Source organism: Anopheles ziemanni, chromosome 2 (genome assembly GCF_943734765.1).
Source record: "Anopheles ziemanni chromosome 2, idAnoZiCoDA_A2_x.2, whole genome shotgun sequence".
NCBI classification, from domain to species: Eukaryota; Metazoa; Arthropoda; class Insecta; order Diptera; family Culicidae; genus Anopheles; species Anopheles ziemanni.
The window spans coordinates 84,812,259-84,835,304 of NC_080705.1; the positions used below are offsets into that span (position 1 = coordinate 84,812,259).

General features: G+C 47.2%; 1 protein-coding gene across 1 annotated transcript; it reads right to left on the reverse strand.

Moving 5' to 3' along the window:
* Positions 1-11,305: 11,305 nt before the first annotated feature.
* On the reverse strand, positions 11,306-22,654 carry LOC131294577 (supervillin). Its single transcript, XM_058322622.1, has 7 exons — positions 22,384-22,654; positions 16,702-16,852; positions 15,810-16,625; positions 12,630-14,708; positions 12,462-12,596; positions 12,196-12,311; positions 11,306-11,587 (listed from the first exon to the last, which is right to left on the reverse strand). Exons 1-7 carry the CDS (start codon positions 22,528-22,530, stop codon positions 11,348-11,350), a joined length of 3,684 nt encoding a protein of 1,227 aa, XP_058178605.1. The 5' UTR covers positions 22,531-22,654; the 3' UTR covers positions 11,306-11,347.
* Positions 22,655-23,046: the final 392 nt, after the last annotated feature.

Here is a 23,046-nt window from a genome sequence, read left to right on the forward strand (position 1 = left end):
GTCACTAGTGTATCATGTTTTATGTGTTTTTTTTTTCTTTTAGTATTTTAGCGTAAGTTTTATTTCCTACATTTGTCTAATTTTCGATTGCAAATAGTTTAAGATTAGTTTTGCTTAAGTGTAATTTGAGGCGAAAAAAAGCGACGAAAAGGAGAGATACAAAGGAGAATACCCAGAGAGAAAAGTAACAGTGCTTAACCGCAGCTGGAAGCAATGAGCAGACAATTACATAGAAGCAACAATGCGACAAAAATGGGGAAAATTTAAGGAAGTTAATAATATGAAACCAGTTTGCCATAAAAAAAGGAAAAAGTAAGCGGTGTGCGGAAGAAGGCACGGAAAGAGAGGAGCAAAACACTCCTAGATGAGTAGTATCCTTCATCCAGCAGCTGGATCAGGAGGATAAGAGAGACACACAGACACACACACTTACTCCTTGAACAAACCATATCGAGGGGGGAAAGGCGTAACAAAAGTATGAAAAAGGAGGTGAAGGTGGAAGCGAGATAAAATTGAACCTAATACTCAAACGAGACATACAAAGATCGAGACACACGAGGCGTACATATCGGTTCGTTGGATGTTTCGGTGCAAAGGAACGCGCAAACCAACCAGAAACACGAAACTAGTGACAAACCCAATCGGTAGATTTGTACGTTTTTTTTTAAATTAAGCTAATCAACTAAAGACATTAGACAAGTGCATAAAATTCCAAATTTATAATGCGACAAAGGAAAGATTGCTACAAAAAAACAAACAAACAGAAACACCCAGAAACACAAACAACTATGAATAAACTTAAGTTTTTTTATCTCAATATAATTTCATCTCCATTGTGTATTGCTTGCCTTTTCTCTCTTACTCTCTCTTTCACTCACACACACCCACACACACCAAAAGCTTTTGAGAAGCACTGTTGAAGGTAAGGTGGTTCAAGAGGAGCAAGTTTTTTTTTTTTTGGATTCCCTGATATCCTTTTGTGGGCCAATTTTGTTCCGCCTCTGCTTTTTTCGTCTTTGTGTAAATAATTCCCGCGAGAGAGAGGGCCCCACTATTCTTTACGACACAAAATGAAAACTGTTGGTGCTTTTTAAAGGACATAAAAGAGGAACGAAGGAATCGAAATCAAAACTGATGACAAGAGAACACACCGATCCAAGGAGAGAACAATAGAGTGGAAGCAAGCGTGTATTTGTGGCACTGGAAAGCGTTGTAAAAAGAAGAAACAAAAGTATGGAATAGGAGGACGGCAGAGTTTATTGTTCGACAGAGAAAAAAGTTGTATGAAATTAAACATGAAAAACACGCGACGTAAGATAGACTTTAGTTGGCAATGAGATAAATAGGATAACGAACAAACTACAACTACTCTTACTAGCTGAGCGATCGTTTGGAGGGGGATCATTTTAGGTCGCGTTAAGAAAACGAGTCCTTCTATACAAGCATAACTGACACAAACAGTTAATATATTTTCAACCGAAAATCCGAGAAGGAGCAAAAAAAAAATGTAAAGTCAAAAAGGTGAACCAGATGACCATCACAGTCTTTGCGGTGATAGAATGTGCACATGGCCGACTCTAAAGTGACCACGGAAAATAAAATACGTACCATTATAAAATTACCATAGGTCGATAGGCTTCGGAATCCTAGGGAACTTGTTAGTCAGTTTCTTTTCGGTTCTTTTTTTAAATACTGATAAAGTGCTGATTATGAAAAAAAAATGTGAAGAATGATTGGTATCGCGATTGCTAAATATGATTTGTGTGAAAGAAGCAGTGTGTTTCGTTGCCAAACGTGACTGAGGCGAGGTGACGTAAAGAGAAGAAGTAAAGTGGCTAAAAGGAGAGAATAAAAAGTGTCACTCTTTTGTAGTAACCAACAAGCAATCGATTATAAAACTGAGTAAAGCTACTTTAGCGTAGAAATGGGAAGGCGGCGAGCTTTAGCTGGATAGGGCATCAAAGGTAAATCATGCAAAGCGCAGACGGGCAGTTATTGGAAAAGTATGTGCGTGTGTGTATGTGTAGAAAGCGGAAGGACAAATAAAAATCAGCCAATCGAATACACCAGCGTGCAAGGATCGATGCAAGAGAAAAGGAGATAATGATATGCATACAAAAAGAAATTAACATTGTTTCAAGATGATCTCATATCGTAAAGAAATAAACAAAACAAAAAAACAAGTAAAGGGTGAGGTTAAAAGTGAAGGGATAGAGAAATAGAACAGAAAAGCAACAGGAAGAGAGAGAGAGAGAGATAGGTCGAACGTAATTTTGGGTTTGTAGAAATTTTGCGCTGTTATCGATAAGGAAAGCGAAGGCGAACGGTCTTGCGTGCGGTGCGTTTTATGTAAAGGATAAGCGAATCAGAAACGCAGAGCAGGGAAAATGTTGTATAAAAAAAAAAAACAGAAAAGAAAGAAAGCAAGAATGCAAGGGAAGCAAGTAGAAAGTATAAAATAGTAAAAACGACAAAAAATTACACAAAAAATCACTCTCGGTAGAAAAACGAAAAACAAGCAAAACTAGGGACAGCAAACAAACAAAACTCGAGAACAAAAAACAAGCCTTTGGAAAAGAAAACAAAATTGTAAATTTCACCATTTTTCATAGTCTTTCGGTTGCGGTTGCATCCGTTTTCGGCATGGAGGGATTTTTTATTTTGTGGTGGCAAAATGTTTGGAGTCATGTACAAGAAGGAATCAACATGTGTCTACCGTTCACTGACTGGAATAAAAGGCCAACACACGGCGCACATGGGAACGATGCAAACGCGTAGCAAAGGGGGAGAAATCATTGTACGCAACGCTTTTCAATCAGCAGTCAGGAAGGAGGGTGCAGATTAAAGAATATCACTAGAAACGAAAGGAGAACTTTCGTTGCAACAGGTGAAACAAACGCAAACACATTAAACAAAACACACACTGACATAAAAACACGTACACATACGTAGGGTCGCTTAGTAGCGACAATGAATCAAATCAGAACCTATTATATTGAAGCCATACTAAAAGCTAAGCGAAGAAAACCACAAAACAACCACATGCGTAATGATAATGATAAACGTAGTATATTCGGGGGTGGCATGATAAATTGAAAGGATTCAAGGACACGCAAGGAGAAGTAATGGTTAAGCGTTAAGCGGAAAGCCTACGGAAGCAAAACACGGCAAATCGCACCAGACGGGGAGGGAGGCCCACAATGCGAAGGGCGGTATTACTTAAACTAGGCGACGAGAGATGAAATTGCTAAACAAATCCCTAAACAAGCCGAAACAAAACATGTAAACGTAGGTGGCCCTCGAATGTGGTGGCTAAAATAAGTATTTATTATTATTATTATTATTATTATTATTATATTACAATTACATCAATGAAAAAGAATATAGCGAGCGAAGGGCAGTAGAAATGCGAACGAGGAGAAGGAGAGGAATTTTTCGCACGAGCTAGAAGTGTGAGAGAGGGTAACCGAGAGGAAACTAAGACGTAATTAAGCAAAGCAAGAAATTAGACTACTACAACTACTACTTGATGATCGAATGCCACTCCTCTGCTAATCCTTACTATTAAGTGCGTCCAAAATGGTGGAAGTATAAAGTGGCAGGAAACGAAACACAAACAGTGGTAGCAATGATTATGCATAACACGCACATGACGAATGATACACCAACAAACCAACCACCCCCGGACACAACCCCGTCACAGCATCCGACACTCCCATGCATTGCGAGATTAAGAGATATTTCCAAACACTCACACACACACACAGAGACACCCACACAATAGGAAGGAGTCTTCATCCTCAACCTCACCTTACCTTATTCGTCGCGGGATATCGTCCCGTGTTGTGGACAGCCCGCTAGAGAGGCGTAGGCCAAGGCAGACAATTAGGTTGTAGTAGGGACGATCAGTAGGACACGAACGCTCTGCTTCGTAATCATCCCTTCTTGAAAAGACAAAGGGCAAAAGAAAAGACAAGAAAATCGAGGGGGGAGGGGGGAGGTCCAGACGCCGTTTGTGGCAAGGACCACATTCGAACGCCCACAACAAGACCACCCCACACGTATGAACTCATCAACTCATCAAACCACTCACACAAACAACACACACTCACACACACATACACACATGAGTATGGATGAGATGAGGAGATTAGTGATTATGATTATTATTGAAAATTATTATATATTCTTATTATATTTAGTGATGACAACAAGAAAATGGAAAATAAAAACTGAATGAAAAAAGTAAAACCTACAATACAAATCAAACCGTTGTATCGCTTTTTGTGTGTTTGGATGAAAGAAAAACGTGATGCAAAAATCCATTAACTGCATTTTGTATTTATCAACAGTTGTAAGAAAATATGTAGAATGTGATAATTTCGTAAGATCAAAACATGAACAAAACAGTTTATTAACTGGACGGCAGATACAATAACACGAATTTACGAAAAAAAAAATCATATTCTTGAGAACAAAATCTATCTCAACCGTCGATCTTAACGATTTGGTTCGGAATGACATTTTTATCACACCACAAAATGCGACAAAATGTTTCGTGTTTTCAACGTTTGTAACAGGAGCGCAGGATTGCGAGAAGGTAACCCCGAAATGATAAGGTGTTCCTTTTCCGACCTTTGACATCGCCCTAGGTTTCAGCAGGTGGTCCCGCTTCATCGCACCAGACCGAGGTGAATCGTTTCCCCTAAACTGGAGAACGATCGTACTCTCCCCTTCTCCAAAGGGGAACCTCCGGAAAAAAGGGGAATTGATTACACGATCGATGCTGATTGGTTGCCTTTGCAGCGCCTACTTGGACGGACAGGTGAGTCATTTCCTATCAACGAAATGATAGCGATTGGGATTTTTCGTATCAGGAACCAAGGATTGTAAGCAGGTACCCCGGAATTATTATGAACATACTTTGCTCTTCTTTCGACCTTCGCCATTTGGCTTATTGATTTTTCGTTCGTTGGTGATTGGTTGCCCTTGCGGCGCCTACTTGGACGGACAGGTGTGACAGGAGACCCCTAATTAACCATTCAACTTTTAATTAATTTTGTTTTTTTAATTTTATATTTAAATCATTTTACACGAATACCGTTTACTATGAACCGAATTGGCAAGTAATTTGTGCTTTTGTGTTTTTAATTGAATGTTTTTTCGCCTCAGATGAAGAGGCTTGAAGAGTAACGCCTTGTTCCACCGATAGGACTCATTTGTAGGAAAAAAAAGAAATCCATGCGATTTACGAATGTTTCGAAAGCACGAATCGCACTTGTGCATTTCCGTTCACCGCTCCATGTTCCGTTCACCGCCACCTTTCGTGAATTGAGAAAATTATAATGTCTTCCAATAATGACAATTGACACACTCGTGAGACATTCAATTTATACGATTAACATGTCGCTATATTTTCTAACAACCAGAACAAAATTGTTTAAATGTGTTCATAGTTTCACTTGTTACGTTCGTAAGTTGGAACTGATGGAACTATTTTTCGTAGCTGCATTTTACCTAAACAAGGCCAGTACCGTACTATATTCGCTTTAGCATTCGCATTTTAGACAATCGTGTACACGTCTATGCTAAACATGATTACGGACGATAGATATTCATTTCGTTTCGACGGAGAAACGTTTATGTTTTTTCACCAATTCTGACAAATCCTTGAATGCCGTCCAACATGTCTCAGTAAACTCTGCACAAATTCATTTAATGCAACAAACAAAAATATTTTACTGCATGAAAATATTTATTTTGGGAAAGAAAAGATATCCTGAATTCAGCTCACATAATCTACTACGAATGGGTATACGTTTTTTGCCACGTATAGTCAGAAATAGGTGTTATCAACGCAGTCACGTTGTCAAAAGCGTTCTCTTTTGAGGTGTACCGCAAGTGTAAAGAGAATTGTTTTACACTTCTTTTCAGAAGTTGGTTTTTACCTAGACTGCATAGGAAATCTGCTGCAAAAGAAGGGGTAAAAGAATTCTAAAAAGAAGTTGTGAATTCTTTTACATCAAAATAACGTCAAAATTTCTCGGGAGAGCAAACGAGTTTGACATCGCTGACGTAGACTATGAAATATGGAGAGATAGTGGTGGGTTTTGGTTTGGTTTGAAACATGTTTCCCTTTGCTCCGAGGATTGATGAAATGAAGGAATAGTTTATTATTTCCAGTTTTCTTCGCTCGCTTCGCCAAAACGCTCAGCATAACTATTCATATCATTGATCGTTTCTATTGACTTTCCAAAGCAGCTCAGGATGTACCCTTGAGCATGACCTACCCACAAGAGCCTTGAGATCTGCACTGATCTACGACTACCCAATTATCCGAACCATATCATTATTCACACAATGAATGTTCGTTTATCACCCCAGAACATAAGCCTACAAGATAACTTCTTACCTGTTAGGACACCCCATGGCTCCGTGTAGTGTTTGTGTACCCCACGAATAGTTATGAATCATCGAATATATTTTGTCTCAAAGCGATAACCATGTACCCGCTATCGTCCTGCATTTCATTTCTTCCGGTTAAATTTTTGTATAAATGAGGCACTCTGTACGAACTATGCATCACTCGTAGTTTCGCTGCCGAACAGTTGAATTGAATTCTCAAATCTTCTCAAAACATATTTGTAGTGCGCAGAAGAATTAGAAACGCACTCTAAACCAATAAAAACGGTGTTTATGTACGTTGTTGTTCCTGAACTAAGTTAAACGGTCAATTTAAACGTTGCGAACGACACGACCCTAGATACAGCCCTGCGGTGCCTGTAGGGCTGCCAAGTGTGCGTTTCGTACGTGCGTTTCGTGAACGCAGCGTTTAGATTCCTATTCGTGGTGCGTTTCCGAAATCGTTTAATCGTTCACTAGATCAACAACACACAGGAGCTTCGCTTGGGGCTAATTGAAGTCGTCATTGGCCAAACGTTAACCATGGAAAAAAAGCGTCCCATCGTTGACTGGACTGGAAAGGAAGTAAAACCGTTCTCGTTTCCACCCGCCGGTACATACCCTGGAGATTATTTTGAACAGCATAAAGGAAAACCAAAGGTAACAATCGTACGCTACCCGTACGCTCCGGACGACATTGCGGCCCATGTATTGGAGTGCATCGAAGGTACGCCGTGTGCTTCCACCGACATCGTTAGTTTTTTAATCTACAGTCAACTCACCAAAATGGAGGCTACTCTCGATAGCGATTGGACATCTTTTGACGTGCAGATCGGTAAAGCTGGGGACATCATTACGCCGCTGTCACTGCTTGATGTTACGGTCGACGAGTCATCCGAGAAGTCGTCAGAAAGTCTTAAAACCTGGGCACGCAAATACTCAGCCGCTCTGGCGATGTACTACATCTTTGCGCCGGTTCTACTGGACACTCCGCATGACAATTATAAAACCGGCCTGATGAAGAAAATGGAAGCAGCTGTCCCAGGACGTCAACTATACAAGCCGCAGCATCACAAGCGCTTTGCTGTTCAGTACTGCAATTTGAAGAACAATTCTACCTACAGAAAACTCGTCGCAGCGCTTGATATGTTTCTCGTGCGTTTTCCTGATCACCCTTCGAGTAAGCTGCGTGTCGGGACCAGTCCGGCACGGTATATGCATTGCTGCGGAGTGGAGTCGTTGCTCCATTTCTCCTCCCTGTTGGAAATTCCAATACAACAGGTGCCAGAGTGGTTATGGCATGGCTCTGCAGAACGGGAAGCACAGACACTTCTCTCACCGAAAAACGAGATCGAAGTCCCGTTCAGTTACGCGCCGTACTTCTCATTCCTAGCTCTCGGTGTCAAAAGTATTTCAAAAGTAGCTCTGAACGCCACGTTTCATTTGTATGTACACATTGTTGGAACAGTTTTGGGATCAACTCGGTCAAAGAATGCTCGCGTGCACAGAGACGCTTGTATGAATATTCATGTTTCCGCTCTTACGGTCGGAGCAATAAAAGCTCTGAATAAGCAGCAACAAGCGCTTGCGAAATCAGTGCCTGAAGAAGATCAAGATGATGTAGTGATGGCTTTCATAAAAGCAGAATCAGAAAACTTCCCAACCTGTTTGAATGCTGCCAAATGGTACAAATTATTAAGAGTTAAACAAATGGCTAACAAATTTGCCTCACTGGGATTACGTCTGGCACAACGTGGAACCGATGTCAGAAGTGGAACAGTTGGAGAAATGTGTCAGAGACTCGACCCATCCAAATGTAATTGGACGGATATGTAATCCGAAGGGGCACATTTACGAATTTAGAACAATCCAACTTGGTATCATCCTATGCGTTCAAATAAACAGTTTGTGTTGCTGCAAAGTTTGCGTAGCAAAAAATGGGCTTTGTTGAATTATCCTCAGTTCAAACTACCTCCGAAAAATCCAGCTTTCTTACATTCTTCCCTTTTGCATCAATTTCAGGACTCACAACTTCTTGCTCTGCAGGAGCATCGAAAAATGCGCTTGGTGGAACAGTCACACGTAAGATACCTAGACAAACTCTCTTCTTGGTTGAATCACGCATTAAAAAAACGAGGAGTTCATCCTACGATCTTTACTTAAATATGTCGAAAGAAATTTAAAATTCAAATCATCCAGACCGGTCAAAGGCAGTCTGCGATACCGTCTTTGCTCGACTTTGCTTCCTCGTTAGGCGTTGTGCATGTTAAGGCATTTCGATTGATCATACCAGGAGTCCAGAACATCGAGCAGGTTCATCAACGTAACGATTGAAACGATAATTCAGGTTCAGTTTTAGCGAAGCAAAATGCGAACGAAATGATAGCGGATTTTCGTATCTGGAACCAAGTAACCCTTGCGGCGCCTACTTGGACGGACAGGTGTGACATCTATCAATCCTGCGCTCCTGGTATCAGAGCAGACGGAGCCGGTCAGTAGCAGAGATTGAATTCGAACGAAAAACGGGATTAGACGAACTTTTTGCTCTTTTGCTGACCCTTGACTTCTTCATCAACCAATTGTCGATCGTTACTGAATCCAGGTCCAAAGCCCGATGGAACAATAGCTACCTTTTTGAAATACCCCCGAGGCCTACGTGATGGACGTGGCTCTGGAGAAGAAGATCGTCCAGCTGTGATATTTTTCACCCGACACCGTGAGTAAACAGATCGATACACCGTTGGTACACTTTTTACATATTTATTTGGCTTCGCATGTCACTTGCTGCTTGCTTGGTGATTATTAAATTAATTCGCTACCGCCGCTTCTGCGGTTCGCTCGCTGCGTCGTAACGCTATCAAAAAGTTCTCAAGTCAATACAAAACGGTTTATACAAGAGAGTGGGTTTTGGTAGGTGGTAGGTAGAAAACACTTAGCAAACACAACTACGATAAACGCCTCGCCACTGCTTTTGCGCAACTCCAGGGGCTCCCAGGGTCTTGGGTTGTTTGAAAAGGTGGAGAGTGTAATCCTACCAACTCGTTACCTCGGGGGCCCTATCCATAGTAAAATGAGTAGAAATTACGAGAAAGAAAAAAAAACGGTTGAATAATATATCGATCCTCAGGCGACTAGAAGCGCGTATGGCCAAACGGTGCACCGATGTCCGGTGTCATCCACCAACGCGCCTTAAACTGTAACTCCTCGACCATGATCTGGCGAGTCTGGAGAGGATTGATTGTACCTTCCGGGCGAGCGTGATCGGACCGAACTGCTTCCCCCTGCCTAATCTCAAGTACATTCCGATTGTTTTGAAGCACAACGATCTTGCCGAAAAGGACCTTGCAAGGAGAGTACATTCCTATTTTCTAACGGGGTTGGATGATCGCGGGTAGTTTTTGCTGCGGTTTCTCATGCATCTTGTTCCACTTGCCAACAAACAAACATATTCGCAAGTCGCAACCATCTTTTCCTTCCTTCGTGCAAAACATATGTGTAGGCTGTGTTCGGCGGTATTTGCGTGTGTATATGATTGTTGTATACCATGTATATATATCTAACTGGTTATGCATATGTATAGCGCTTAATACAGGGGGTCTGATTTGGTACTCCGTCGATAATGCTGTCCCTTGGCGTTTGCGTTCGTATTGAAATCTAGTATTATTGTTTTTTATTAACTTATCAGTAAACTTATGTCCACACAAGACACTTCCGTATCGTTTCTCTCACACCAAAAAAAAGGAAAAAAAGAATGAACACAGATATAATATTGGACGCACATCTACAGTAGATTGCAGTGTTTCGATTACTGGTCGATTCCTCGCTGAATTATTAGTAAATATCGATCGAACACTGGGGAATCCATTTCGCCAAGCGACTGAACAGTTCCTTTAAGTACAAAAAGCAATCATCATCGAACTTCTATTCCGTGTTTCCGCGTGTCATTCCGCACGCGTCGTCGGTTCTCAATTACACCCAAACACTTTCCTCCTCTCGTTCGGTCCAACTCGTTCGAAACCAACCCTCTTGCACACAGTCTGTCCGTTTCATTAAACTAAACCTTGCGTGTATTTATAACGTAAATTAAAACAGCATAAACCAAACAAAATCAGACTAAACCAACTGCTGCCTCTACATACGCATAATGGGGGCGATCGATTGTGAAGCACCAGGCAGAACGGACATAAGAACGGACTAAATAAATATGTGTCTTAAAAGGTTGCTCTTCATAAACAGAAAACTCGCTGCCGAGCCTATCGGAGAGGTGCACGCAAACTTAATCTAACCTAATCTCGCTCGTAAAACCCTGAGGGAAGCACACAAAACGACAACGATCGACGTTGGGGAAACGTGTTTTTGTTTTTTCTCTGTACCGTGTGTGAGTATCGTTGTGTTGTGGGCACGAAACAATCGAACGGATAATTAAAAGAACAAAACAATATGCTAATACTATTAAACAGCCACCGAACACAGAACTACATGCGCTCCCCCGTCCCCGTGTGCACTCAACTCACGACGTACCACCCCTCACAAGAATTATGTTTGTTTATTAAAAATTTGGTAAAAACGAAAACATATTAAGCTAGGTCGAATTTTAATATCGTTTGCTATGGGAACATCAAATGGATTGTTAAAAGAAAAACAAAAAAAACTAAACAATCGGACAACAAGCTAAACATAAATGTCCTTTCGCCGCTTCCCTTTCCTTCCCTGTTCTTCAATCGTAGAAATAATATCATCAGTTCGAAAGCCGAAAGAGGGTTGGCTCTAACGAGACGGTTGGCCCTTCTTCGAACCCAACGCAACACCATAGTGGACAGGAGTTTACTACAAAATACAAAAATAAAAAACACTCTCGTCCTATCCATTCCCACTCCACGCTTTTTCCTCTTCCTAGGGCCTCGGGAAAGGGTGTATGAAATCACGATCACGAGTAAAATTACGCTCAGAATAGGCCACGCTCCTTCTTTAGCTTCGTCTGCTTCCAGGCGGGCAGCTGATCGTACTCGGCCTTCGTCATGCCGAGCCCTTCCGGGTAGTCCTGTTCGTGCAGGTAGAGTTCGAGCTTGGTCGGATCGACGCCTTCCGGCAGTGGGCGCTCCAGCAGCACGGCCAGCGGGTACTCCCGGCGGGACAGCAGCGACAGGCTGTCGTAGATCGGTTGCGGTGTCGACTTACGACCATCCTAGAGTGATACGAAAAGTAATAAAAAAAAAATCACCAGCATTAGTACGAGATTGGAATATATAAAGTTTGTTTGGGGATGTGAAAGGATTGGGGGAGAGATTGGCCATCCAAACAGGGGGAAGATCTAACGTTGAAGATCACATGATACGAACATGACTCATATTCCATTGGAAGCAGTTAATACGATTTTTGATTTGCACGAGCTAAACGAGTGTCCACCGCAAGGACACCGAAGGGGCATTTGGGCACATTGTCTTGGAAGCTTGTGGTTATCAACGACAAAGTAGAAAGCGCTTATTAAACTAGTGAGAGCGAGTCCTTTTCAACAGCATTCGGGGGAATGGGGGGGTCATACAGACAACGAATGGGGGTCAAACCTTAAGCACAACTACATCGAGAGAGGGCACGGTTACCATTTTTAGGCTTAACGAATTATGTGAGTAGCTCTTTCGATTAAAACTATACAAACCTCTCCTGTTTGAAGCAGTCAGCCATTTGTTTATCGATTCCCACCGTGGAGCAACAACTTGAAATATTCGATATTTGCGATTTGAAGGGGGAAGGGGGAAAGAAAAAGTTGGCGTAAACGTAAATCGGCAAACCTACCTGCACATTAATCTCCGCCACATCGTCCCGCTCGTGCCACTCGGGGAACATGGCAGTGAACTCGAGCGGTTCCAACCCGGCCCACACGACGAACCCGTTCATGGCGTCCTCCGGGTCTTCCCGTGGCTGTTGTTGGCTCTCTTCCGCCGCCGCCGCCTCGCGATCGTACGGTTTGGCGTCGACCTCATCGATTCCAGCCGCTTCGCTATTGCCATTTTCGTCCGGTGTACCGTACCCATTACCGTTGGCGCTACCGTTCGTGGGACGGTCAGTATCTCCTCCCCGCTCGGCCAGCCTCTTCGCCCGCCAGTACGACACGGCCGTCTCCATCGCGACACGGCGCTCCACCTGCCAGCGGTTTTCACCCGATCGGTTGCTATCGAAGCTGCTGTGGTTGGTCTCTCCACCACTGCCACTGCCGCCGCTGTCGCTACCCGTGTCATCGCCACCGGCCCCCGACGGCCACCAACCCTGCCAGAGCCACAGGACGTGCCCGTTGTCGATCAGGAAGATGGTTGGCTGGCGCACGGAGTAGAGATCCTCCTGCCGGAAGGGGTACGCCGTTGGGCGATCCTTCGCACGCAACGCGCACTGCAGCTCGGTGGCCTCGAAGTTGCCATTGTTAATGCTGGTCAGGTGGAAAATGCGTGGCGTGTAGTCGTACCGTTGCTCCGAGCCGAGCAGACTGTGGTAGTGATGCCGGTTCTGGCCACCGACGGCTTCGAAAAACTCGACACTCTCTTCGCCCTCGTCCAGGACGCCCGAGGAAAGGGTCTCCAACGACGCCTCGTCGAACAGCTCGGGACACTTTTGATCCAGCACGGTCCGGAGCACGTTCGCGGCCACCTCCTTGGCGTGCGGGAGGGCCTTACAGCCCTGCCACAGTAGCACTCGGCCACGCGTGCCGTGCACCAGCAGCATGACGGCTCGGGAGCGCAGCTGGCGTGCACCGCATCCGTCCACCTCGGTACAGACCGTCTCCTCCGGGTGGTTACCGGTCAGCATGTACATGCGCCATCCCGCCTTCGCGTCCACTCGCCGACTCCGGTGCACGAACATCACACGGAAGAGACGCACGAACGCGGCCGGTTCCTGGCCCTGGGCCACGCGCACCTGCGCCCCTTTCTCCTTGTCCAGCTCGACCGTAAGCAGGGCGGCCGCCCCCCGTTCGTTCGCCGACGCGTCCCGACCATGCCAGCAGAAGTACGCACACCGATCGCGGCCGACCACGGTGCTGCGGTTCGAGACCTTGCCACTCAGCTCGCGCACCGTCACGCTGATCTGGTACAGCCAGCGCACGGTGTAGCTCTCGTCGGCGTAGAAGTGACCCCGGGACGCACCGTCGATCTCTTTGTACTCGTACTCGTCGATCTCCCACTGCGTCACCGACGTCGTGCGGATGTCGTAGTGGCGCATCGAGTCGTAGTCGTAGTAGAAATCTCCCCGACCTAGGTTCGAATTTTCCAGCACCAGATTGGGCTCCTGAACCCGTGCTCCGTCGATGCCACGATACAGTACGGCTCCGTCCAGCGCTTTAATGTCGCCCCCGATCGACGTCCCATCGCCACCGAGTGGGAACTCCTCCCGGAACTGCACGGTAATGTCCGGCCAGTCGAGGAACTTCTCGCGGAACAGCACCGTCTCCATGTGCTGCGTGACCCGTGCGATCAGACACCAGTCGGGTCGTCCGTTGCCCGCTTTCGAGAGGCGTCGAGCATCCCGCTGCCGGTCACCGGCCAGTTCGGAGAAGTTGAGCGGGCTCAGCTGGCACTCTTCGTAGCTGTAGCGCGATCCGTACAGTTCCTGGGTGAGCCGCAATGCCGCACGCTTACTCTCCGACGGCGCACTCTTGCCACTCCACACGTACACCTCCGAGCCGAAGTCAAACACCAGCACCTTGCGGGGCTCCAGCATGGCAACCTTCGGCAGCGCACCCCAATACTCCTCGACCGGCACGAGCGCCTCGTCCCCGTACTCGTACACCGCGTTCGTCTCGATCAGACACGCCTCGAACAGCTCGTCCTCGTCGGCGTGCCCCGAGTCGCAAACTTCCGCCTGATCGTCCTCCTGGTCGCGGCCGAGCAGCTGCCAGAAGTCGCGTGCCTGCCGACTGCCGCCGCCGCCGCCGCTCGCCCTACCACCTGCCGGGCCGTCGTTGATCAGCGTCACCGCGGGCGCCCCGCAGCCGAGGTCCTTGTCGCGCACGATCTGCTCGCAGATCTCCTTGCAGCGCGACCGCTCGATCACGTTCGCGTACTGGCCGAGAAAGGCGAACAGCCGGTCGGCGGTGACCAGCACGAAGCAGTCGCCCCGGTTGACCGAGCGGGCCACCGGTTCCACCAGGCGCGTTTGCGCGTGACGCCGGCCCTTCACCTGCAGCAACATCAGCGGTTTGTACGGGACAAACGATTGATTCAGCGGCAGCGAGCTAGACTTGAGGCTGACCGATTTGAAATCTTCAACGGACGCTAAGCCGGCTAGCGCTTCTACGGCCAGATTGCTGTTTTTGGCAACTACCCCGACGATACGGTGACACGGCACATGAGCCACACACACACACACACGCACCACGCGACCATAGCGAGTGGAGGAGAAAAACGGGAAAAGAGAACACGGAAGAAAAAAAAACACGGAGGACACGGAACATCAGGGGAGGATGATGCCATGCCATGCCGCAAGGTTAGCGTTGGATAAGTTGTTGATGGTTGAGATAGCGTATTGTCAAGGATTATAGAATGATGGCTCCCAACAATTGGAACAAGTTTTCGATTTTGGAACAATTTTGTAAATTTAAATTGCATGCATCGGACCATTTAAAGATCCAGTGTAAGAAAGTGAACGAAAAACTCTTTTTTTAACTTATTTTTAGAGAAATGTGAACTGAGTCAGAGTGAGTAAGTGAATTAATTTTCGCGATTTCACCAACATGGTTTATTTTGACTAATTTGTGATTTAACTCAATCAAAATAATTTAGCTCATACGGAATGATTTGGCTCACAAAGAATAAATTGGGTCACTCTGAATGATTCGGCTCAATTAAGTAGACCCGATACGGTACAAAAATGTTCGTGCGAAAATTTTAACAAATACTCACAATGGTGGACGCCAAAGATAGTCAAATAATTCTAATTAAGTCAAGTCATTCTCAGTGAGCTAGCCAAATCGTTCTGAATGAGCCAAACAAATTTGAGTGAGCCAAACAACTCACTTACTCTGAGTTGCCACTCACGCCACTGAACCGTTATTCTCATCACTAATTGCTATGGCAACTATGCGTTAACTGTTCCATTGGAGATATTAAAAATAATTCCTAACCGATCAACTATCGGCAGATTACTTCTGTTTTTGTTGTAGAGCTTTTGGCACTATAATCCATGAAATACGGTACCAAGTAGGATTATTCAATGTTTGACCATTTTTTTAAAATCTAGGTGAGGAGGGGGTGATGCAAAGCAGCTGCCCCAACACGGACACTGACAACACTGAACGTTCGTTACGTACACGCACACGCACGCACACACACACACACACACACACAAGCGCACGCACGGACACACATGACACGTATCCTAACTGGGAGGTCAGTGGAAGCACACCAAAGGCCGCTACTTACTTGCTTCTAGTTTAAGTCTTCGCATCTCCTTCTCGGCGACACCGGTCTTGATTTCCGTGTACTCCGTCTGCAGATCGTCGCGGGCGGCCAACGTCTTGAGTGGATTGCGCGACATCGCCCGGCGGCCACGCGGACCCTGGACGACCTTTTTGTGCGACAGCTTTTCACCGCTGGTCTTGAGCGTGTCGAGATCGCCGATCGTCACCTCGGGGGTCGCGATGAAGCTGCTACTCGTGCCGGTCACGGAGGCGATGCTACTGCTACTCAGCAGTGTCGTGCTCGACTGGAAGCTGGCACCGGAACTGCCACCCCGAACCTTCCCGAAGAACTTGCCGAAACTTTCGTCGTCCAGCTTCGGAATGGAAACCTTCGAGCCGGCCGCGGCGTGCGATTTGAGATCACCGGTGACACCACCTCCACCACGCTCGCCGGACGGTACACCCGGCACACTTATGCTGCGCTTCATCAGGCTCTCGACGACACGGCTCTGCTGCTGCTGCTGCTGCACGGCCGGAAGGGCGGGACTAGAAATCGGTTGCAGCATACCCACCAGCCCGGGAATGGCGCTGGTCGGCCTTCCGCCGACTACTGGCGAAGGCTGCTGGGGCTGCTGCTGGCCGTAGACGGTCGACGAGGTAACCACGGAGGACACCATCATCGAGGGGCTCTTGGCGAGCCCGAGCTGCGGTGGGTTGACGCTGCGGAACACGTTCATGGCGGGCGACTGCTTCGTGTCCGCCTTGATGAACGGGAGCTTGGGCGATTTGGTCGCGGGCATGCGACCGGCAATGGTAAAGTTCGTCGCATCGGAGAGTTCTAAAATATGGAGATAAAGAAAGAATGGCAATGAATCAAGAAAGAGGGCAGAAAAAGAAAGCGTTCGTCTACTTACCGACACGATTTTTCCAATTCTCCGAGGACGTTTTTATTTTTCCCAACCGGTCGGAAATGTTACCACCCTCTAGGTCCGCCGGCCGACTGAACGGTCGTGGTGAGTTGTTTTTCACTGGGCTCTCGTGGGACTTGGCAACGATGAGTGCATTCTGCAATTGAAAGTGGAGTAAAAAGAAGTCAACAAAACCATCAATAAACAATGTGTTTCCGAATCAGCGCTTGCTTGGTGTTTCCGTTATCGGGGTTTTGTCGGAGGAAAAAGAAACAACCCAAGATAAGAGAAATAATATACACAACGAATCCGAAAAAAGAAAAAAAAATACAGTAAGATGATATCATGATATCATCCATCATTCCGCGGGTTCCACCGCTAATTAAGAAATTAATAGCCGAAAATGATATTTCCCGGGCAAGAAGACGGGCGGACCGTGATCGTTCATGAGATGGTAAGAGGTGACGCAGTCAATCACTTTTCCAAACCGCTCGTGGAAGGTCGCGTAGGTTGCTCGCGGAATGTAAGGGACTAGATAGGCGAACGCACCCGACCGAGACCCGCCGAGCTGATGAGAAGGGCGTGGTAAAGTAATAGAAAAGACATTTTCCGTCCGTTTCGCCGCATCGGCAGACGCGTATCAAGACGTACACCATTATTAATCGAGCCCCATTTGCCGCACTGATTGCCGTTTGAAATATGACCTCTCAAACTCAAGTCAGTCGATAAAAGGGACGATACACATAGGAAGGCCAAACCCCCGCCCGACCGGTGTCATCATCATAACCAATTACCTTTTGTAAACGCTGCCTGTTCTGGTCTGTTCATGCTCTGCACTTTTAGCATCATATTTACTCTGAAGTTCGTTTCAGGCGGGATGCAAAATAAACTACTGGCCGCATCACTTCACTTATAGGAGGTACGTGCGCCTTTCCAAAGCACACCTCACAACGGGAGACGACTCTCGCTATCTCGGCGTTATCATTAAAAACTAAAACAAAAGTCACCTATACTATATAGAACCACATCCATTCACAGCCTTCGAGGAATCGGTGTTTTTCCTGCCGCCGACTTAAGCCGCACCGCCCTTGCGAGTGGATTAATAGGGCTAGGAATTGTTGTTCGTTTTACTAAGCGCTTTCTAGTATCTAGCTGCAGTCAAGAAGTGCGATAGCACACATCGATCGGGGCATAGTTAAAGTCTGCCATCGTCGTCGTCATACAACACTGCACCACTACGAGAACTCGGCGAAAACGTCCGACTTGGTGTCGCCGGTCAGCCCGATAAGAGAATGACGATATCGACGCGGTCTCCGTGTGGTGATATAAGATAATAAAAAAATAAAGAAATCTATGCCAGCTAGGCCGCTCTAGCTGTACTCCTGCAGACACACGACCCCACCGTCGTCTTCCTCCATAAACTCCAGAAGGTTCGATATCGAGTACTTCCAGTAGTCCTTCGAGAGGTTCTCGGCGACCAGTATCTGCTCGATGTTGTCGACGGCGTTCCGATAGGCGGCGGGCGGTCGCTGATGACTAGAATGTTGCTGTGCGGACCGCCGTAGCACCACTTCATCTTCTTCTCCATCGACGGTTTCGGTCGCTTCGTCGTCCTGCAGTAGCTCCGACAGCGAAAAAGTGGACAATGTCTTGAGACCTTTCTGGACGCGATCGTGTGGCGACACAGAAGGTAACTTACTCTCGCCAATCGAAGTTCGATGGTTGTCCTCATCAAGCAGATCACTGATCGAGTACTGCGATAGCCGTTTGGAGAACCGCTCCGACTCCAGGATGTCTTCCACCGACTCCGACAGGCTCTGGTGGGAGCGAATGCGACGCCGCAACCGGATCACGGTCGGTGGCTCCGAGGTGGCCTTGAGGAACTGCTGGACACCACCACCACCGGAGGAGCTCTGTGCCCGAATGTTCTCCAGGCTGGTACTGAAGGAGCGCGAGGAACCGTGGGACTCGTTTCGCCGGAGTATGTTAACCACGCTGCTGAAGTGTCGTAGAGGTAGCTCCGCCGGTGGCCGCTTTACTTGGCTTTGGAGGTCCACGGGATGGTTCTGTTGCTGCTCGAACAGCGTTTTCATGCGCGCGACAACGTTGCGCCTGTGCACATCTCGCAGTATGGCCGAATCCTCGGCATTACCGGGACGCGAATCTGCTCCCTTTGTAGCACCAGACAATGGTCCTCCTCCACCGCCTTGCGGTCGGCTTCCATCTTCCCCAGAATTACGCGTACCCGATTGGATCTGGTAGATAATCTCGTTCACAATGTTACTGCACTCCTTCCGATCGAGCCGGCGAGGCATCCAGTCGGCATCGCGACTGTTTGGGGCCTTGCTGCCGGGTTCATTCCGCGACCTGTTGACCGTCAACCCACCTGGGATGGTCTTACCGGGAGTTCTCGTCGGTGAACCACCCGCCCCGTTGGGCAGCGCATTCGACACACTTTCGTCGGCGTTGGTGCTGTTTGGTGGTTTGGAGAGAGTGATCCCCACGGCCTTGTCCGAAGATGCTTTACCACCCCCACCTCCAACACCTTTGTTGAGCGTCTTCAGTAGATCGCTCTTGATCTCCTCGATCAGCCGCAGCCGGTCGCGCTCGAGTGATTCGGCGTGCCGCCGTAGCTGCCGTTCGGCCTCGTGTCGCACGCGGGCCACGAACTGCACCACAAACTGCACGCCAACCGCCACCAGCAGCGGGATGACTAATGAGTGAAGAATCGTACCGAGCGTCAGCAGTAGTTCGAGCGCCGTTTCCCAGTAACTGCTGGTTTGGACGCTTTTATCGACACTGCTTCTGGCCAGTGGGTGATTCATGATGCTGCCCGTCTGCCCGAAGGAATCCACCGTCACCCGTCGTTGCCACTCGCGCACACTGTTCGCTGATTAAGCGAGGCGGAATCTCCGTCACCGTCGACGCGCTTTGTTGTGTTCGCCAAACGCTGTTTCTCTTTTCTCCACCGAACAACCTCACGGCACGTCAGCGTCCGTGCGCGAACAGGATACAACTGAACCAGTTTGCGGAGCGCGTTCCAGTCGGCGCATAGGTTGGCGCACACCACCGTCTCACCACACACAGAGTAACTCCTTCTTGGCGGTTGAATCTGTGCGATCGGCGCGTTTGTGTGCGGTTCGGTGTTTGGCCCGGCGGCGCAAAGTGGAGCCGCAGGCAGCACCACCACCACAGTGCGCGTTCCTTGATGATATGCTGGCAGCAACTCCAACACAACAAAAGCCGTCCACCAAGACGTTGCCTAAGCCAAGACGATCCCTGATACCAGCGGACGTGCGGGAAGCTCAAAGAAGCGGGTGAGGGGGGGATGTACGTTACTATTATGCCGTGGCGTACCCGTCAGTGAAGTAATCATCAAGCTCCAGTCATTCCATTCCTCCCGGCACTCTCTCCTCGCTCGATCAGTGTGTGCCGCATTGTGTACATGATTGCTGATTGATGATCCTCCTCACTCGGACTTGCTGCCTCCTCCCCCCCCCCCCCCCCCCCTGGCTGGTCACTCTCACAGATCGATTCCCCGGAGATACACTGATAAATGGCGGCTCCCCGTGTGGTTTGTTTGGTTTGCTGTTAGTGCGCTTATCTTATCAGGGGTGCTCGGGCTAAAAACTGCAAGTGAAGGTGCAAATGTCTCGCGCCCTAATGCGCCTTTCACGCGCGATGATTTCTTCTTCACCGTATATCGTGTGGAGAGGCTCACGCTTCCCCGCGGCTTCGGTTTGCGATTTAAGAAAGCAAAGGCAAAAAAAAAAACATACGAATCACAAATTGCGCACTTTGCACAAAAAAGAAAATAAACCCGATGCGATTAGTAATCGCCTCCGCTAACGTTTGGTCCGAGAGCGACTATAAAGAACTACCATTGATCATCTTTGGAGTCGAAAGGAAAAGGGGTTTCGTCGGGATGCGTTCCCATTCGGTTGTTTTTCCCACCCGAAGATGAATGCAATCGTTTGTTGTCTTTTCGGACACACCCGACCCGACTCTTCACTGGGCTGTACTTGAATGCAAAAGCATCCAAAGAAGGGCAAAGAATGAAGCGAACGCTAATCACGTACACACTCTGGGGGGAGGAGGACCAGAACGTTCGCCTTCTAGAGTTCTTACAGTGCTCGACGATCGCGCAGATCAGCGAAACAGCGGGGAAGAGTAAACTCCTCAAAAAGAAACCAACGGGCGCCCAAGTAAAAATCAAATATCACCTCGCCTGGACCCTCCGTTCGGATCTCGTAGTTTACCGAAGGCGATTAAAATGCAAACTGTCAACGCAAAAGCCGTCTCCCATATGCAATTTCAATTTGATGTGTTTTAATTTGGGGAAGGTAATCGTACAATAATCCGGTTGATATCATTTGGGGCGGGGAGCCATGTACGGGGAGGAACAGAGAATTTCAAAGATCAGATAAAAGACGTGCGACATAGAGAGTAGAAGCATCGCTAAGTCGTCCAGATTGGGTTCGTAATGGTATGTAACAGCGGGGCGAGCATAAAAATAAATGTATGCGCACGTATACCGAAAACAAGAAGAAACAGGTTATCGCGTTCGGATGCGAAGTTGTGAGGTGAAGTTCAAGGTTAACGGTTTGAATTTGGATAATCAAAATTCTTTTCCCTCTTTCGCGGGGTGGTGGATGAATCGCAAACGTGCCTAAAGGGAAAGATAAAGGATGCTGGAAGGAGAAACGAATGGTGACTCGTTCTGGCATGAGTCAGTTGAGAGTGAGGGGGAGCGAAGTGAAGAGAGCTAGCTCAAAGCTCAACTAATTCAAAAACATTTTACTCGCCTTAGTAATGAAGTAACGTACACTATTTTCAGTGCAACACTACATACTCGACCACATTTATGTTTCACCCACACTACATTTGTGGAGCTTCTCAAAAGAGGGTTATAATTCAGATTTTCATATAAGGATCACAAATGACTAGTGTTGTGCCTAATGTATCTTTTGACGAGATACATTCATATGAATCATTCACCTAAGATTGATTCGGATAGATTCATGAATCTTTGTGGACTCGAATCTTCAAAGCTTTAGGAATCTTTCGAAACCTTCATGAATGTTCATGTATCTTTCATGGATCTGTAACGATCGCCACTGGCGCGGACGATGCGACCCGAAAAAGGGGGTTCTTCTACCAATTTTTGGCTGATCGCTTTTCGTCAGATGATGTGTCTTTGGGATTCATGAATCACTCGACGAAAGATTCATGAATCCCTAAAACGCAAAGAATTCGAATATTCAAAGCTTAATGAATCTTTCGAAATCCGCATGAATCTTCATGAATCTTTCATGGATCTATCGAGAATCTCCACGACTTTTCCATTGGCGTGGATCATGCGACAAAAAAAAAAAACATAAAAAGGGTCTCGCCACCCATTTTTGGCTGATCATTTTTCATCAGTTGTCGTGCCTTTGAGATTCATGAATCTCTCGACGAATAATTTATGAGTCCCCAAAACGCAGAGAATCTGATTTAAATGTTTTCACATCTTTTTAAAATTTTAATCTTTTTAATTTTCATTCGATTCTCACATCACTACACGCCTTTTAGCTTAACAGGGTGCGCCTAAAGGTATGCAAACAACTGCCCACGACGCCAATTTAGCAGCTGCGGGTTGATTGAAAAGTAACCTCTCGCCAGCACGGTGTGCTTGTGTGTACTTACATTGACAAGATTCTCCCGGCGCACGTCGTCGGGGACGTCCTTCTTGGAAACCCGCTTGCGCCAGTCGTCTTCGCCGCTCTTCTTCAGCGCCGCCAAACGCTCGGCGATCGAGACGCTCTTCACCATCGTGTCCTGATCGGGCCGCATCTCTTCCGTCAAGCAGCGCCGCAGCGCACTGAACGCCGGGAAACCGTGGTCCTCTTCCTGCCGCTGGCCGACGACGTAGGGCGTACCACCGAAGCCGGTGCTGCTGTTGCCGAGATTGTTGTTCTGCTCCCGCTGGAACAGACCGGTCGCTAGGGCTGGTTGCTGTGCCGCCGCTAGGGAAGGTGGTGGTACATTGCCACCGGGGACGAAGGCATTATTTCCACTGCCGGTCAGCAGGGACGGTGCGGGTGCATTCGGGCTGCCACTGTCGGCGGTGTTGTGGTAGATGATTGCCGACGCCGGTACGAAGGTGGCCAGCTCCGATTGGCTTTTGCTTTTGATCAACTGTTGCTGCTTGAACCTGCAACGGAGGAGAAGAAAGCAACGAAGCGGATGTTTAGTAAATGGCTTGCTGTGATAGAAGAAATTAAAAGTCAAACCAAGAGTGAACCATTTTCATTACGACAACACTATTCCCCAGTTTATCAATCTTGAAACTAACTATGGCTGAGAAAT